The sequence below is a fragment of the Thrips palmi genome, unplaced genomic scaffold (assembly GCF_012932325.1).
Source record: "Thrips palmi isolate BJ-2018 unplaced genomic scaffold, TpBJ-2018v1 HiC_scaffold_5, whole genome shotgun sequence".
Taxonomy (NCBI): domain Eukaryota; kingdom Metazoa; phylum Arthropoda; class Insecta; order Thysanoptera; family Thripidae; genus Thrips; species Thrips palmi.
In genome coordinates this window covers 4,851,076-4,865,934 of record NW_023144632.1, presented here as the reverse complement: position 1 = coordinate 4,865,934, position 14,859 = coordinate 4,851,076, and the positions used below count along the sequence as shown (strand labels likewise).

The 14,859-nt window shown below is 61.9% G+C and overlaps 1 protein-coding gene across 1 annotated transcript in view; it reads left to right on the top strand.

The window, feature by feature from the left end:
- The first annotated feature begins 12,006 nt into the window (after positions 1 to 12,006).
- The window catches only part of LOC117650786 (dipeptidase 1-like), a 7,591-nt gene continuing 4,738 nt past the window's right edge, over positions 12,007 to 14,859 (top strand). The window contains exons 1-3 of the mRNA XM_034394389.1: positions 12,007 to 12,136; positions 12,209 to 12,365; positions 13,940 to 14,072. Of these exons, the coding sequence (XP_034250280.1) occupies positions 12,072 to 12,136; positions 12,209 to 12,365; positions 13,940 to 14,072 (355 nt within the window). The 5' untranslated portion in view covers positions 12,007 to 12,071. The remainder of the gene's footprint in view (positions 12,137 to 12,208; positions 12,366 to 13,939; positions 14,073 to 14,859) is intronic.

Here is a 14,859-nt window from a genome sequence, read left to right as displayed (position 1 = left end):
CCACACACTTGCGCCCCTTCCGGCATCCATCTTTCTCGGTTCCCCGGACTTCGCCTGCCCGGCCCGGCTCGGCTCGCTTCGGCTCGGCTCGCTTCGGCTCGGCTCAGCCCGGCTCGGGTCCGGTTCGGCTCGGCTCGCGTCGCGCAGTGCTCCGCCGCCTCTTCAGCTGAGTGTCATCCCGCACCGCGCAATTTGTCAGCGCCGCCCCTCCCCCTCCCCCTGCCCGCCCTCCGGTGACACCTCAGGACCGCGTCCGAAGTCTCGGCGCACGTGACGCGCGGCCGCGCTGCCGTCGCGAACAGCGCCTCGACTGCCGGTCTGCCTGCCTGCCTGCCTGCCTGCCTGCCTGCCTGCCTGCCTGCCTGCCTGCCTGCCTGCCTGCCTGCCTGCCTGCCTGACTGCCTGCCTGCCTGCCTGCCTGCCTGCCTGCCTGCCTGCCTGCCTGCCTGACTGCCTGCCTGCCTGCCTGCCTGCCTGCCTGCCTGCCTGCCTGCCTGCCTGCTGCCTGCCTGCCTGCCTGCCTGACTGCCTGCCTGCCTGCCTGCCTGCCTGCCTGCCTGCCTGCCTGCCTGACTGCCTGCCTGGTGCACCCCATCAGTACTCGTCTGTCTTGCCGCTGTCACTAATCAGAGCTGGCAGCACGCCGCGGACGTGGCGGGTGGCTTTGTTCTCCCAGTACACTGCGAGGCGCAGGGCGTGCTGGGTGGGGCGCCTTCGAGGCGTATATAGTTTTTAGGGCCTCTTTTTTTTTTCATCCGCCCGGCTGAATCTGGACTGGTTGAGAGTTGAATTGGACGAAAACTTTGTCCGACCTGCGCTGTCGGCTTTGTCCGGCAATCGGACGACGTAGTTGCCGACGCGCTTTTTCATTGGCGGCCAACCACTTTGAACTGTCGGACGTTGCGCTCGGATATCGACAGGATAAAAAGCAGCAGCAACAACTTTAAAATCACGCCACCAGTTGCGGTAACGTTTTTTTTTTCCTCCGTCAAAACCATCAGATTTCCGTATTTTGGGATGTGGGCCGCGGTGGCGGTGGCCCCTGCGGAGCGACGCGGTTATGGATCGTGTAATTGGCTTCACTTTGCGAGCGACGGTCGCACCGCGTCGCGTTTCGTTTGCAGACTTCAAAGCCCCCTCCCCCGCCCCATTGTTGTGTCGCACCTCGCTCGCCTCGCTCCCGACGCCGCCGCCGTTGCTTTGCAAAGGGAAAGGCGGAAAAATGACGAGGCCGGCTGCTCTCCAATGTGGTTTGCATTCTTATAAGGAGGTCGCTGACTCTGCTGGTGGGGTGCTGTCCGCCCCACCCCACCGCAAACCACCCCGCCCCGCCCCGCCCCGCCCCGCCCCGCCCCGCCGCGCCCCGGCCGAGCCGGCGCGGCGTCAGGCCCTCGAGGATGTTGAATAAATCAAAGCCGGGATGCCGTGACGCCGCCGCCGGAGTTTCAGGTTTATGTCAGTTTGGTCTGGGTCGTGAGGCGCGGCTAGGCGCGGCCATATAGGAAGACAGGCGCGGGCATGCACCGCCCGCACCGCCCCCTACTTATCGCCGCGCGAACGCGACGCTCGCCTCGTCGGGCCGTTCCAGTTTAGGCGGCGCCGGCAGCGCGCACCGCCTCTCGAGAACAAAAGCCGCCGACCAGGCACCACCGTAACCCTAAAAGGCGTGCTGCTGCTGGCGCGCCGCGAAACGCGCCGCGAAACGCGCCAAACACGCGAAACCTGGGCCGGCGAATTTTTCATCCCGACATTTGCATATCTCGCGCCGCGCTGCTTCCTGGAGGCTGGAGGGACAGGCGGCGGTCGCGGCGTCGCGGCGTCGCGGTCCGGCGGCTGCAGCGCTCCTCCCGTAATTTCCTGTCTGCTCTTTTCCTCTCGGCGCGGCCCGCCACTACTGCGGCCCTCCATTATGCAACACGTTTAAAATGTGCAGCGCCCCAAAACAAACCAACAAAACAAACAAACAAAGAGCACCAGCGAAAACGGCGTTTTTATGCGTTCGCCAAAGTGACTTTGTGACCCTAATGATCTGGGGAGCGCAATAAAAAAGGGGCGAATCTCGGCCATGAAAATAAACGAGAAGAAAGAGGCTCTGCCAGAGGAGGTTCGGGGGAGGGGCTCTCATAATAAAGCGCTTCAATATGCATGTAGTTAATTCCCAGTTTTGGTTGTTAATTGTTTTTTTTTTCCGCAGCGCCGAGCGCAGCATACTAGCGCATATTGCTTCCCGCTCTCGTAGACAGTGTCGCGGACAGAGAGGCACGACCGCGGCACTGGGAAACGCAACCCTTGGGCGGCTGCAGAGTTTAGTTTTTACTAGAGTAAATATTGTGACGCAGCTCGGCAGCCCCGGGGCGGGCCAGTCGGGGCCGGCCGGGGCCAGCCAGGCCACGTAGTGCGGCGGCACGTACACTAGTGGAGCGCGGCCTGGCGCGGCCTGGCGCGGCCCCCGAGGGTCTGGCAGCATCCCCCCTCTCCCCAAAACCTTCACGGTGGCAGCGAGCAACACCTGCACCGGGAGTGGGGAACACACGGCCACGCATAAACATGCCCTGGCTGCCGCCGCCTTGCTTTCTGAAATCCCTTTTTTCGGGCCCCTTTTTGCAAACGTTGAATTAATGAAAAATTAACGCGCACACATTTCAATCCCGAGGCATTAGAAAAAGAGTCCCGAGGCGCCCCTGTCTGTCCGGCGCGTCTGGCGTGTCTGTCCCACCGAGCCGTCAACGCGGCCTCCACATGTTGTCGCGAGAAAGGAGGGGAGGGGGCGGCCCTTCCCTGATTACTCCCCACGATGTTCCCGAAACGAGATAACGAACGTTAATAGGCGCTGAAACGACGCGAGGGGAAGGGGTGGGGTTGGGAAGGGGGAGGGGAGGGGCGTGGAAGCGAGGCGAGCCGGCCCATCAATCAGGCTTCGATTAACCGCACTGGCTGCGATCGCGGCCCGTCGCGGCCGCCATTGATTGAGCTGGAGCGGCGGAGCGGCCGCCAAGACTCCAGAGCCCCCGACAGGGGCCCCTAATTCCACCGTCCCAACGCCGATGCCGCTGCCGCTGAAGCTGCTGTAGCGGTTGCACTCGCAACTAAAACAAATGACTACAAAGTCAAAATTCGAGTAGAAAACACACATGTAAACAAGTGTTTAAGGATCAGTCTTGTATCTTGTTTCTTTAAAATATTATGTGCATTTTCATGAGTTTCTTGGTTTGGCCCACCAACTTTCTTTTCTGCCCGCGGCGAACAATATTTGAGGTTTGCCGTGGCTGAACGATCAACGCTTCTCTCGGCTGCCCGAGCATCGCGCTGGAGGCTGTGGAGTGGACCGGATGTCCTGGTTTCCTGTTCCATGATAGGGGAACATATTTGCCTTCTGGGAGTGCGAGCCGCGGTGCCCCACACAGTGTGCCCCCCACTTGCCCCGCGGCGAGGCGCGGCGCTACGGCAAACACGGCAGGCACGGCGTGCGGTGCCATTACTCCTCATCTTGCAGGAACACGTCGGCGTCCGTCTGGGCAGCGCGGGGCGCAGCGCGGGGCGGCGCAGCGGGCACCTGTGGACAGCCTGCGCACGCCTCGGCCTCCTGGTGGTCGTGAAGGTTCATGGGCCTCGCCGGTTCATCGGGGGAAAAGATGCTCCTTTCCTTTGACAAGGTCTCCATCACGATACAGGCGAAAGGCCGCAAGGACGCGGTGGCGCAAGGGCGGATCCAGGGGGGGGGGCGATGTGGGAGTCCCCGCCCCCACCCTGAAGGCGGCGAGGCCGCCTGAAAGGTGGGCAACTAGTCGCACTTAACCCCTGTAGGTAGGCAACTTTTGCGATACCCCCCCCCCCCCGAACCCGTCTTTGAATCCGCCCTTGCGGTGGCGTGGCGAGGGGCACGGATGTGACGTGCGGGTCCCGGTGTGTCCATCGGAGGCCTTTGATCTCCTGTCTATTTCACAGCTTTGTGTTCGCTGTCGTTTGTGTTTTTTTCGTGTGCTATCTTGCGCGCCTTTGTGAGCAGTGTGCGACACACACGATGTTGTCGCGCCGGGCAGGCCCGCGCGGCGTTGTGGGGCTGCACAAAGACACCCCTCCCCCCTTCCCCCTCGGCTTTCAATCCGGCTGGTCCGGGACGGTGGTCCGGGACGCTGGTCCGGGCAAGCTGCCACACCCCGCTCCCCTCCTGGGGCCGCCCTGCCCTAGCCCGCCCCAGCCTGGCGGGGCCACGGGCCAACCTGTGCTGTGTCAACGATATATATCCCGGCCGGGTGGAATGGGGCCGCGCAGGCCACGCGCCCCGCGCCCCGCCCCGCGCCCCGCCCCGCGCCCCGCCCCGCGCCCCGCCCCGCGCCCCGCCCCGCGCCCCGCCCTGCGCCCCGCCCCGCGCCCCGCCCTGCGCCCCGCCCTGCGCCCCGCCGGGCCATGTCCTCATCTCCCGACGGAGTGCTATGGCGTGTCCGCTAAAAGAATAATGGCCTTGGTCCGCGCGCCGTGCTGAGCCGTGCCGAGCCGTGCCGAGCCGCGCCGGGACGCGATGACCATTCCGCTGTGAAACAGACTACTCCCTTTCAGACATGCTCGCAAGAGGCAAAGCGGTGCCAAAAGGTGCGCCGAGCCTCTCTGGAGCGGCAGCGAGGAAAGCAAGGCAGAAGTGGCGGCCCTAAATAAGACAAGATCCATGAGAAATTTACGCACAGGGTGGGGCCAGCTTTCCTCATCCGTCTCGTTGCATTTCTCATAGAGTTGTCATTTCGGACTTCGAACTTCTGACCTTCCGCCTCTGCACTCCCAATATCCTTACTGAGCTTTTTATTCGCAATACGAACAAAAAGCTTAGTATTATGACTGCGCAGCGAAGGTAGTAACCTATGGTGAAGAGTTCTTAGTATCCTATGACCACTTTCTTCATATTACGAACAAATCTCTCTCTATGACAGATTTGTGTCGTAAACGAGGGGTGGCCCACGTAAAATTTAGTGTACAATGAATGTGAGAATGTGTTGGAGTGACAGATTTCTGCTGTATTTGTCACACGTGTTGCCTACTTCCAGGTGGTTTCCCCTCCAGAATGTGGGAATGTGTTCAAATTTTGTACAATGAATGTGGGTACACTCTAAATGTAGGGTGTCCAGAAACTGGGCGCCTTTGTCGCCTGCTCCACTTTTTAGGGTGCCAAATGTCGCCCAGTTTCTGGGCACCTTTGTCGCCTAGTCTCGGGGTGGGCAAACCATTAAGGAACCTGCCTTCACCCATGGCTCAGCAGCGACTAAGGTGCCAAAGGTGCCCAGACTCTGGGCACCTTAGTCGCCCAGGAACTAGACATCTGTGCATGCTCTACCATGGGAGAGGGCCGGTTACTGCATGATTAGTCCACCCCGAGACTGGGCGACAAAGGTGCCCAGAAACTGGGCGACATTTGGCACCCTAAAAAGTGGGGCAGGCGACAAAGGCGCCCAGTTTCTGGGCACCCCATATTTAGAGTGTAGTCGTTCCCCCCTCGGTCGTACGTAAAGTACTGAGAATTAGTATTATGTCTGCACGGCATTTCTCAGTAGGAAATTTGGAGTGAGCGAGGGACTCCCGTTGCCTTGGAAGGGCGACCCTACTGGAGGCTGAAGGCAGTGAACGCTCCTCCAGTCGACCGCCCTCGTATCGCGCGGGCCCGGCTGCCTGGATCGCGTCTCCCGACGCGGAAATTGGCAGTCGTCGCGCCGTCGCGCCGCTGGAGCGAGAAGAAGGAGAAGAAGGGGTCCGAGTGACGGCTCGTAAAGTTTTAATTGGCCCAGCCCAGTCGGCCGGGCAGAACGCGCGCGGCAACGCGACACCCCGCGACCCCGCAGCTCCCACGCCGAGGCCGTGCCACGCCGAGGCCGAGCCATGCCGGCCCGGCACTGCTGCGCTGCCGCGCGATCAAGTTTGCATTAAACATTCGGCGTCCCCAACTCGGCCGCCGCCATTCAGCGCTTACTTCAATCGTGAAACGGTCGTTGCAAATCTTATTATGAAATACGCGGGCCAGCCGTGGCGCTCTTGGCTCTTTCGCTCGGTGGCGCTCGGTGGCGCTCGCAGAGGATTAAAGTTTCAATCGGGACGCGTGGCGGGCGCCGTGCGACCTCACTAACGCCATCGAGGGCCAGCCGGGCCAGCCCGGTTGCGGCGGGCGGCGGGGGCTTAGCACTGCTGCAAAGTTTCCCTTGTGGTGGGGCGGGCCGGGTTGGCAGGTTGGCGGGCTGCAGGCCGCCGGCCGGCCGAGCGATGACGGCCGCCTCCCAGCAGCCTTGGCAGCCCCGGCTAGCAGGTAGAGCAGCGCACAAGTCCAGGACACGTCTTCACTGAAAAACCAAACGTGGTCTAGACCAAACCACTGGTGTGGTCAAATGGGTGCCATTTTGACCGCATCAGTTGGTGTGGTCTAGACCACGTTTGGCCACGTTTGGTGTGGTCAAGACCACGTTTGGTGTGGTCTTTAGCACCGAACGTGGTCTAGACCACACCAACTGATGCGGTCAAAATGGCACCCATTCGACCACACCAGTTGGTGTGGTCTAGATCACGTTTGGTTTTTCAGTGTTGATAGCTCCTGCAACAAACACGCGATGGTATACCAACAATGGTAGATTACCCTTCGAGCGAGGAACCCAGTGGTACGTTGATTCGGGCCACGTGTTACGAAGCCGCAGGATTCCCAGGCCCGGTGGTGGTCTTGCCCGGGGTTGGTCAAACCTCCCCAGCCCACTGCATAAAAACCATGGCAAGAAGAGGACCGGACAGGCGGGGACCCCGCGTGAAAGTGTCGGCCTCGGTCGGAACCAATTTCAATTTGTCATCACTTTACGCATGAGGGTGTCCAACTAAAGCGAACGGCCGGGCCGGGGCGCCGGGGAGGCCATGTGTTGCTGATTGAATCCAGCTGCCGCTCTCGGGCTTGCGGGGCCATCGGCCGCCATCGGCCGGCAAGCCGCATGGATTATTAAAGGCATCGGATGGGTCGGCACCCTGCAGGGCCCATGCCAGGCCCGGCTAGGCCAGGCCAGCCCACGCCCAGGGCCCCGGGGAGCCGAAGGGTTCCGGAACACACTCCATGTAAATCAGCTTCACCCCGCCGAGCCCCAGGCTGCTGCGCTCGTCCTTGGCTGTGGCGAGGCCGACTGGCGAGACGCGTCAACGCAGAAGGCCGTTGAGGTGGTCATGGTCCTAGTGGCCAGCTCCACTCCTCGAACTGACACTTGCATGGAACCCCGATGGAACGAGAGAGCACTGAAAAACCAAACGTGGTTTAGACCACACCAACTGGTGTGGTCAAATGGGTGCCATTTTGACCACATCAGTTGATGTGGTCTAGACCACGTTTTGTGCGTTTGGTGCGGTCTAGACCACGTTTGGTGCGTTTGGTGCGGTCTAGACCACACCAAACGTGGCCATACGTGGTCTAGACCACATCAAACGCACCAAACGGCGTCTGCCGCGGGCACACTGGGCAAGCCCCGATGAAGCGCCTTTGAAGCACTGCGGCAAAGGCGCAGGCCTACTCGAAATGACATCGGATAAGCAAACAGAGCACACTTATCCCCAACAATATTTTCTTCTCATTTTGTTTTTGAAATAGAAGTAATTGTGACCAGCACTATCTTTATGTCGTGACGAAAACAATCCAAAAAGCTTGTGTCACGGCCCGGCCCTGAAAATTGATGGCGTTTACTCATCCGAAATTTATGAAAATAAAAAAAAAAACTGGATGTATTTTCTCCGCATATAACGAGCAATTTCCGCACCGCATCATGGGCGTGCTGCGTTTGTTTACTGTCGCCACAATCAACAAAACCCACCCAATTAGCGTCCCGGGCCGAAAGTCCAATCATGCAGGAGTGCTGCGTGGAACCAGCAGTGCGGTGTGGCGGCGCCATGGCGGCCCGGCCGGGGCATCCTTCACAATCCTCGAATCGCGGCGCATTATCCGCGGCAGCCGATTCCGTTTGCCACGCCACTGCGAGTCGCGCTGGCTAAGCGGGCGGGCCGCCCCGGAGGAAGAGGGGAGCGACGCGGCCGATTTACCGGTCCGGTGGCCGCAGTCTCGCAGCGCGCCGCTGCACATCGCAGCGCCAGCCAGCGTCAGCCTGGCAAGCCAAGCACGGCGAGCAAGGCAAGCATTGCTTCGCTTCGCTCGGCTCCTTCAAAGCGGGAGCAGACGGCATGGCACGGCGGCCCAGACCCCACCACGCCCCGCCACGCCCCGCTCCGCCACCCAAACAGCACCCCGCCACACCCCGCGACGACCTGGACGGCCCGGACGACCTGGCTGCCGGTCAGGCTGTTGACCAGTGGCTGGGCTGTGGGCCGCCACTCAGAGTCGAGTGCTGCCAGAGCGGCCGCATTGCTGGAAATAACATTATTGGATGAGGAGAGCGTGGCCCTGCCCTGCTGGCCCTGCTTGCCCTGCTGGCCCTGCTGGCCCTGCTGGCCCTGCTGGCCCTGCTGGCCCTGCTGGCCCTGCTGGCCCTGCTGGCCCTGCTGGCCCTGCTGGCCCTGCTGGCCCTGCTGGCCCTGCTGGCCCTGCTGGCCCTGCTGGCCCTACTGGCCCTGCTGGCCCTGCTGGCCCTGCTGGTCCTGCTGGCCCTGCTGGCCCTCCTGACCGTGGACGCGGGGAGGGGAATGGGTGTGGGGGTGATCGGACGAGTTATTAAACGGGCGGCACTGGCCACACTTCATTTGCGGTGTTTGTCCTGTATCTCTCCGAATATCGATGGGGTGCCGCCAACACACACGCGCGCGAAAACACACACAAACACGCCCTTTTTTGTGGGCCGCTGCTGTGATTTACGAGGAATTAAGTGTGTGAGTTTGCGCGTGTGTGGCGTGGCAGGGCGTGGCAGGGCGTGGCAGGGCGTGGCAGGTCGGCGGGCAGACGGGCGTGGCGTGGCACGCATGATAGCCGTTCCGTGCTTTCCGCGCCTATCTTGCCCCTCTCCCGCCTTGCCACCCCGCCTTGTTCGCTTTGGCCACGCATGGCGGCTCGCATGGCGGTCCTCTTTTAGTAGAGGCTTTGATTTCTCTTCATTACTCGGAGGCTTTAGCCCGATATTAGCTGTGCGGGGCTGTATAACCAGGCGAAGCGAGAACGCGGAACGAGGGACGAGAAACGAGGAACGAGGAACGAGGAACGAGGAACGAGGAACGAGGAACGAGGAACGAGGAACGAGGAACGAGGAACGAGGAATGGGAAACGAGGAACGAGGAACGAGGGATGAGGAACGAGGATCGAGGAACGAGGAACGAGGAACGAGGATCGAGGAACGAGGAACGGGAAACGACAACAAAATCACCCAGTCCACGGAGGAATTCTCCGGGCTCCATCTCGATACCGGCCAATTTTATGGATAGGGACGTGCAACAATGCGCCGCTAGTTTTTCCTGGTCTTTGTTTGTTTGTTCCCGTATTTTGTTTTGTTTGTCTGTGTGCCGGTCTGACGCGTAGAGGCAACAGAAAGCTTTCAGGCTACTCGGCGCCGCCGATCACTAAAGCTTTGTTCCAGGCTTTCAGGCAGAACGCGCGTTAAGCCGCCCACTCCGCAGGAGAAAAATAAAACTCGCTTATTGTGAGTGATTTTGAAGAGTATGCCGCGGGCATTGTTTGCCTAATCAAAGGAGAACAGAACAGCATTAGCCGAGCGGCAATGGCTGCTCGCAATATTAATATCGGGGAAACAAGGTGAAAATGGAGTGCATTGGGGGAGGGGAATAATGGTCGGGGGAACGGGTCGGATGGGATCGGAAAACAAGTTTATATCCGGTGTCGCAGTGTTCCTGCGCCCAGCGCCCGAGGCGGGCCGTCCTCTATGGTGCTCTCCGTGCACTGCACGCCACAAAAGCTCTTTCATTCCGCTCATTTCCCACACTGACACTGATACCTCTCATCATGTCGCGTGCATTCTCACAAACAGCAAACCGTCTTCTTTCTATAGGATTTGCGATTCTCTTTTGAAGCAGCATTATGCTAAACGCTGCGCACGCTGCGACAGAGGTGGACGCTGTGCGACGCTGTGCGACGCTGCTGTGCGAGAGGGGGTGGCTTGATGACGCGCTGGCTCGCGGTGGCTCGCGAGGAGACGCGGGGCACCTCATGCAATATTTATAAGACATGCAAGAAATCGCGGGCCGTATGTCGGGCGGCGCGGGGCACGGCGCGGGGGCGGGGAGGGGGAAGCCCCGCCCCTCCACGCCCCTCCCCGCCCCTCCCCGCCCCTCCACGCCCCTCCACGCCCCTCCCCGCCCCCGGTGCGGACGGGTGAGCGAGTCTCGGAGTCACCGGCTTGCTGCTGTCGCCTGGATTATGCCGCCCTGGAAGCTGGCTGCGCTGGAAGCCGAAAGTCGCCGAAGTAGGACCATATTTACAAAACTGCCGGGCCCCGCGGGGAGAGGAAACTTTGGGCCCACTCCTCAGCAGCCGGTGGCACGGCGTGGCACGGCGTGGCACGGCGTGGCACGGTGCGGCGCGGCGCAGGGAATGGCCTGGAAATCCACACCCCGACACTGTCGACTGATTCCGAGGGCCGCCTTCGTCGCTCTGTCTCTCTCGCACTCGTGGGGCGTCCCGTGTAGGTGCGAGAGAGACAGAGCGACGAAGGCGGCCCTCGGAATCAGTCGACAGAGTCGCCGTCGCGCCAGTCGTGCCTTCATCCAGGCCTCTCCTCTCCCCTTGACAGCGAAGTAGCAACAAAGCCGCCGACCTGCGGGCCTGGGAGTGGCAAGTGGGGGCCGAGGACGCCGTCGTGCCGCCCCGAGTGGGCAAATTGCCCCGGGCCTTAGGTGGGCAATTGGAACTGCCGGACTCGCCCGGGCTGCGCTTTGGGACGGCGCGATAAGCGGCGCGGCGGTTGGACGTCGGGCCGCCGCGCTGCCACCCCGCCGCCCTGCCGCCCTGCCGCACTCCAACTTGGAACGAATTTGCGTCCATTGTTTCGCTGGGGCTGGGGCGATCCCCCGCTGCCCTTGGGAACCCGGGAAGAATGACAGAGGGTGGTAATCCAGGGCAATAGTTTGCGGTCCGATAAGTTATGCCAATTGGGGCAAGTTGGCGGGGCCGCGCAGCAATGACGGACTCCTCACGGCCTCACTCCCACCAGCGCTCTTGCCGGCGTCTCTCTCGCACTCAGGCGGCGCCCCGTTGGTGCGCGAGAGAGACGTGGCGACGAAGCACAGTTCGGAATCTGCCCTCAGCGCGGCGGTCGGCGGCGGCGTGGACTCGGCCCAGGCCTGACGTTGGCGCTGCCGTGGCCTGAGGGGGGCTGGGCGGACTGAGGGGCCTGGTGGAGGCCGGCATTGGCACCACCGGCCCTCTGCTTCGCCGCCCTCAGCCCACGCAACGCGACGCGACGCCCCGGGCGCCTCGAAGAATGTCCGGCCCTTTTTTCGGGAGTGTGGTAAAAGTTTCGTACCTACAGCCCCTTTCCCTCCCTGTCCTCTCTGCGCGACTGCGGACGGGACGGCCGGCCTCATCAGGAGCTCATTAATTACGGGGATGGCTGCGGAATGCCGCGCTGGCCGCGCCGAGCGGCCGAGGTGTGGCGGTGTTGTCCAGGCCAGCCACTCGGCCGCACTCGGTGGGCTGCAGCGCGCGGTCGGTGCGGCGGGGCTGGCGGGGGCGGCTACACGGCAAGGCCTCGGCGTGTACATCCAGAGCCCCACTTAATCTGGGATTAAATGGTGAGATGAGCTGGCTGAGGCCGAGGCTGGGGCCGAGGCTGCAGGCCCGGCCGGGGCCCTGAGAGGCCCGGCCCTGAGAGGCCCGGCCCGGGGGATTGCCGGGAGTGGCGTAACCCGACCTCATCTCCTCGGACGGCCTTGTGTTTGCAGGGATGCTGGCGCTGCTGCTGCTGCTGCTGAGCGGCGCGCTGGGCGACACGGTGAGCGGCGCCACGGGGGGGCCGGTGGACGCGGCCGTGGTCGGGCAGGGCGCCACGCCGGGGATGGTGAACGACGCCCCCGCCGCGACCACCCGGGTGCCGCTGTCCGACAAGCTGGGCGTCGACGAGGGCGACGACGCGCTGGCCAGCCAGGCCGACCCGGACCCGTACGGCGTCAGCAACACCATGGGCACCAAGGAGCGCCTCGACCTCGTCAAGAAGCTGCTCAAGCAGGAGCCCCTCATCGACGGGTAAGTCTCGCTGCGTGTGACAGCCAAGTGCGCCTCGAACGCGTTACTCAGTGGCACTCTTGTACTCCCCAGGCACAACGACCTGCCCTGGAACATCCGCAAGTTCGTGCACAACCGCCTGGCGCGCCTGCAGCTCGAGGACCTCCGCCAGGGCCCCGGCCCCTGGAGCCGCAGCAAGTGGAGCCAGACGGACCTGAGCCGGCTGCGGGCGGGCTTCGTCGGCGGCCAGGTACGCAGCACCCGTAAGCACAGCACCTTGCGGAGGGGTGGTTTCCAATGTCCGGGGTCACCGGGTCTTTGTTTGCCGTGCTCCCAATCAACGTGATGGGGCGCGAGAGTGGTCAGTTCGACGTGACTGCAGTCAGAGAACGATGTAACCTGTAATGCGCAGCCCCGGTCCGCGACCGCGACACACATGGCCTGTTTGAGCGATGTACTATGCAGTGCTGCGCCGCTGCGCCGCTGTGAGGGGAGGGGAGGGGAGGGGAGGGGAGGGGGAGCTGACTCGGTCCGATTCCACATCATCCACTGCAATGCGCACGGGCACGGTGACCAGCGCACAGCCCTACACAGAGGCACAGACGCACACGAACACACACACTGCACACAGACGCACACACACGCAGACGCGACACGCGCGCTTGGCCGTGAGTACGCCGAGTTTACGTGCACGCGGAGCTGCGTCTGACTTCGCCACCCCATCCCCAAACACCGCCGCCGCCGACGCGACACGAAAAAGTACAACAGGCATGAGGAAAAAAGGAATCAAAGCGTTACTGAAAAGTGAAAAAAGAGTAAACTGCTGTTGCTTTTACGCGGCGCGCCGACTCATGGCCTGCCACGGCAAAGCATGGACTCGACACAGGCAGCGAGTGTTGACACTCCGTACCTTTGTAACGAGTTGCGCACATTGCGGCCCGATGCCTGAATGGGACGCGCTTCCCTTCGCGGCCTCGCTTTGCATCCCACAGTAACGAGTCGGGTCGCGTTGCTTCGCGTGGCTTCGCGTTGCAGCGGACCGCGTCGGCAGCCAGGCGCAGCCAGGCCCGGCTCCCATCAATCTGAATCTGAATGGCGACTCGTTACCGCCCTCGTCTTGCCGCGGGAAAAAGCATTGCAGTGAAATGCGCCAAACGAGTCAGCAAACATTTTTCTGAAGATCGCCGCCCACCGACGCGTGGGATCGGGAAATGGTGGCCATACCTCGCACCGCCAGCCCGCCGTGCTGCTCCCGGTCTGCGCTGCGACGCCCTCGCAGTGGGCCAGAAGGCCAGTGGAGGCGGACAAAACTCTGGACGCGCTTTGAGCTCCAGAGTCTCTCGATGGGACTCGAACTGAACGTGTGACCCGAGGGACCCGAGGGAGTGTTTACTCCGGTGAACCTTGTACAGACTACTCCCTATTACGGGGTATTACACTTGTATTACGCATGTATTACGCCTCAATTTCATTGAAAAATGACATTTTTTGATCCTTTGGTCCCAAAATGTATTACTATTACGCGTCCCGACTTTTGTGTACAGGGTATTACGCAAGTGTTTACCCCCTCGGTGTGACCCCACCAATGGATTGCCCTCTGAATGAGGAATCCATTGGTGGGGGCCACACGTTTGTTTCGCGGTCTGTTTAGCGACTCTGGAGCTCAAAGCGCGTCCAGAGTTTTGTGTCCGCCTCCACCGGTCTTCTGGCCCTCTGTGCGGCGGCCCGGGACGCCGCGCTGCCGCCCAGCAGAGTGCCGCGCCCGAACCTGTCTGTCGCCTTGCTAGGACGCCGAAACAAACTTTCGGTTCTCCCTGTTGGCAGTTCTGGGCGGCGTACGTGCCGTGCGAGTCGCAGTACCTCAACGCGGTGCAGCTGACCCTGGAGCAGGTGGACGTCATCAAGCGCGTCATCGCCAAGTACCCGGCGCACCTGCGCGCCGCCACCTCCGCCGACGGTGAGTCAACAAGCACCTATCTTAACTTGGTATCGTCCACAACAACCTATCTATATGCGCTATCGGAGGCAGGTCGGAAAAAAAGAAGGTAGAAAGGTAGAAAAAAAAAAAAAAAGAAAGGCACCCGACGGGGCTGCAGTCTCAGTTGGGCACGCCCGCCCGCCACGCCTGTAGGCACTGTAGCCCCGCCTGGTATGAGGCCTTGAGGACGTCTCCCGGGCCCACCGTTCGCGGTCGCGCGGAGTTTGCCACCAAAACACAGCAACAACTACTTGCTCAAGCGCCGCGAGGCAGCCCGCATATCCACCCCCACGCACACACATACATACACACACACACGCACACACACACACACGCACACACGCACACACGCACACGCACACACACACACACACACACACAGGCCGCGCACGCACACACACACACACACACACAGAGTCACGGCTGATGGGGTGCGCCCCAAAGGCGGCCGCCCCACCGGGCGTACGGCTGGCGGGCGCATACATGTATGCATTTGCTTGTGGCGACGCGATGCGCGATGCTTGCGATGCTCGCGATGCGGGACTGCCAGGTAACCCGTCCGCCCGCCCGTCCGTCAAAGTCTCCTCGGAAGGAGAGCAACGTGGAGGCGGCCGCCACGCCGCGCCACGCCACGCCGTGCCACGCCGTGCCTTGCAGCGAGATGAGCGTCTGGATTGGAGTCAAGCGCTGCCGCCCGCCACCCGCCCCGCCCCGCTTCGCCCCCGCAGAAAATTCAAGTGTTTTTTACCGCCGCTGCTATACGGCG